Source organism: Branchiostoma floridae, chromosome 5, assembly GCF_000003815.2.
Source record: "Branchiostoma floridae strain S238N-H82 chromosome 5, Bfl_VNyyK, whole genome shotgun sequence".
In the NCBI taxonomy this organism is placed as follows: domain Eukaryota; kingdom Metazoa; phylum Chordata; class Leptocardii; order Amphioxiformes; family Branchiostomatidae; genus Branchiostoma; species Branchiostoma floridae.
This window is the reverse complement of record NC_049983.1, coordinates 7,838,507-7,842,000: the sequence shown is the minus strand read 5'-3', so window position 1 is coordinate 7,842,000 and position 3,494 is coordinate 7,838,507. Positions and strand designations below refer to the sequence as shown.

Below are 3,494 nucleotides of genomic sequence, written 5' to 3'. Positions count from 1 at the left end.
CTAATTAAAAAAGCCTGTGATTTAGATTTATCATATGCATAGACAGCATAGCTAATTAAAAAAGCCTGTGATTTAGATTTATCATATGCATAGACAGCATAGTAGCTTATACGTTTCAAGTCCCCACAGAGTTTCTACATGTACTGAGTAGGTATGATAGTCCCATAGCCTTTATAAGGCCGTGGTGACAGTGAGTTGTTATCCAAAGTGTGTCTAGGGCACGATATTGTAAGGCAGAGCAAGTCCAACCCTCCCTCCATCATTTATGTCCTAATCAAAGTTAGGTACCCATTTTTAAACCAGACAGGCAGTGGGGGTTGAGAAGAAGTAGTAGTAAAGTGCCTTTCCCAAGGACACAACATCTAGCCGAGATTGCCAGGAATCAAACCCAAGAACACTCAATCTCATGTCCATTGCCTTAATAACTTGGCCATTTGGTAAGATATACGAAGATGATGCAATGGCCTTTAGACCACTTGACAAAATATGTCATTTCTGCCCGTCAAATATTGATGAGCTAAGTGCGATGAACATGCGTAGTCTTGTTGGCTACGCAACGCTTTAGCATAAATTTCTCAATATGATAGACGACAACCCTTGTGTACTTACCTACATAGCAATCAATCATCAAGTTAATTGAACATACAACTTTTAGATAACAAGGAGCATTTTCCGTGTACAGCAATTAATCATCACTATTACGACAAGCCAATGTAATGAATTGCACACTATAACTTTATTTTTCCAACTATGAAAATTGTAACACCTTCTATTCAGCAAATTGAGTAGCCATCCAACCTCTTTCCATCATGGCAAATTGGCCAAAGTGCTTCTTACAATGTGTGTACATTTATCAATGCAGTAAATTTTTATTCATGAGGGACATACACAAAAAAACTGTACTTTTAATAATTTTCAACAAATTCAACAGGTGCAGCTAACGAACAGTGGTAGTGTTTTAAAAAAGCAACAAACTTATTATTCTTTATGTTGTATAAGCCCTTTATTATCTTTACCATATCCTGTATGGGGAACTGACGCTGGGATCAAGAAAAAGAGGAAGACCCAATGTGTGCAACGAGCTTTGGCCTTAGAAGCCACATGAGGGCTCAACCCCAACGAGTGCACCTGACAAGTCATCTTCACGAAGGACTACCAGGGCATTACCCAACCCTTTTCACAATTCTTTTTTGCCCTGTCGCCAACAAAATTAAATTGCTGTACACAGCCTTGTCATTTTTCCGTACCTGTCTGTAAGGTGAGATGTCGCTCCAGGTGTAGAGCACAGCTCCATCTCTCTCCTGTCCCAGCACCCTCACCTGTCTGGGAACACCTGTACCTGTACCTGCGTCCTCACCTGGCCGTAGAGAACGAATGGGATAACATGATAAAAAATGGACCCCACAGAGCGGAATCAGGAGAATCCCCCACTCCAAACCCTGGTCGCTTCCCCCAAGAGGTTAACGCCCTTGTTGAGGTTCCCCCTAGTTGTTCCATTGGCCATTCAGCAATCTGACATTCGATTATTACTGTTATAACTAGGTTACAGCAAGGCTGTCTCCAGCTTTACATATTTTTCTGTTTGGCCCACTCATTGTTTGGGAGCCCACGTTGTTGATTTCCCTAAATGTTATAAATGTTCCATTTTAAGCTCTAAGATGAAAATAGATTTTCAACAGTTTCAAGTTCAGATTTTTGGGATGGATGGGGCGATATTTTTCCTGTCCCAACAAGCAAATTTCTGTCCTTGGACGGAGGGGCGGGTCCTGGAGACAGCCCCAGTGTTAGGGTTAGAATTAGAATTGAGGTTTGGTCTAGGAACGAGTCAGCCTATTGACAGAAAAAAATGTCCTGGCAGCAAAAGATTTAATCTGTGTAACACAAACTCTGTTGTACAGGGCTGTAACTGGTCCCTCCCCGAATGCAGTCAGGCCAGCCTCTAGGTAGCCTGAATACCAGACTCCAGCCTAATCTCAAAAATATCTTCGAGTGGGGTCAAAAACATCTACACAATAGATAACTTTGAGATCGGGCTGGGGTCTGATATTCAGGCTAACCTTTAGAAGGCTGTCCAGATGTTGGGCGGGCTGCTAAGCGAGATTCAATCAGGCTACGAATTGATGAAAGGTTTTGGTGACAAATACAATTTAGTTACGATTAGATATGTGAGCACTCCCCCTTGTAATGTTAACACAAAATAACCTTTAGCCTGCAAAGTTTTACACATAAATCATTCTCAATGAGAATCTGAGCATCGCATTCTCAGATTTGACAGGAGGCTGGGGACCTGGGGGGAATGTCTTTAATCATAAGAGGAATCTAGAAACTCCAACAACAAAAGGAAAACAATCAAGACATATAAGAATTTGACCTACCTGTAGCTCAGTCTTTTACTATTTGGAATGCTAATTTTGAATGACAGCTTTAATTGCAGAGTCTTAGATCCTAAGGGACAATTCAACCGATCCAAAACGACCAAGCATTCAAACTTCACTTTAAATTTTATGCGCCCCTCCCACCAACCAAACTTACCAGAACTCTGTTCCTGGTTTAGCAGACTAACGATGTCCTTCTCTGCATCGAAACACGTCCTGAAGTCTAGCATGGCCGTCTGCTCCATTTTAGAGGTGTAAACCGCAGTTGATCATCAAACTAAACAAACTTTCTGGGCGATTCCTTTGGATTTTCTTCGTTCGACTCCATTTTTGTTTGCACTTTGACTCTGCCCCAGCTGAAGGCTAAATGAAGCGCCACATAGCAACCCATGCAAATATTGCAGGAGAAGACCATGGTCGATGGTCGATGTTGCAACATGTTGTCGGCATGAGAAATGGACATATGATATCGGTGGTAATGGTCGGTGGTCACACGGTCAAAATCAAACAACGGTATATATCAAAGCTATGAGAAGCACCCACACGCCGTACGCGTAACATTGACCATAGGACAGGTGCATGATAAAAAAGTTTACAATCAGAAAAATAGCGACATTCGACATTATTATTTTCTTCACGGCCTGGATTTTGCTCTGGATGGCCACCTCATTCGTTTCATGTACCTCTTTGAACCCAATCTATGGCAAACAAGTTTCCATCTTGGCAAGTCTAAAACTTTCCGGCTAGCACAACGTCCCCCCTCAGCTTGTCCGCACACCCAACCCCCTACGCCAAGCCTATAGCCTCCTTCGCAGCCTTCCACAAGCGCTAACAAACCTTACTTCTTTTACGTTACTTTGGTCGACCTCGCGCTCGAACCAAGCTTCATGATCAAAGCCATTCTGCACTTCGCCCTATCTTCCACCAGGGACTGGATTGACTTAACAAGAGATGGGTTCGTATCGGCTCTCTTAACGTGTCAATGAAGTTGACTTTTGGTGGCCACAGCTTTTTCTCCCTTTTGCAGGCTCCCATAGTACCAATTTGGACGCTAACGCTATGATGCCAGTGCACCTAGCGCAGTGAGCAGCCAATTTCAGTCTCCTTACTTTTTTCTCT

The 3,494-nt window shown here is 42.7% G+C and overlaps 1 protein-coding gene across 3 annotated transcripts in view; it reads right to left on the bottom strand.

The window, feature by feature from the left end:
- Window positions 1-2,758, bottom strand: part of LOC118415690 (gamma-secretase-activating protein-like) — a 47,967-nt gene extending 45,209 nt beyond the window's left edge. For 2 of the 3 annotated variants that reach the window (XM_035820432.1, XM_035820434.1), the window contains exons 1-2: window positions 2,533-2,757; window positions 1,248-1,357 (exon numbers count right to left, since the gene is read on the bottom strand). In XM_035820432.1, coding sequence (XP_035676325.1) covers window positions 1,248-1,357; window positions 2,533-2,620 — 198 coding nt within the window. In that variant the 5' untranslated portion in view covers window positions 2,621-2,757. Of the gene's footprint in view, window positions 1-1,247; window positions 1,358-2,532 lie in introns of all 3 variants that reach the window. The other variant, XM_035820433.1, reaches the window with a different exon arrangement.
- Window positions 2,759-3,494: the final 736 nt, after the last annotated feature.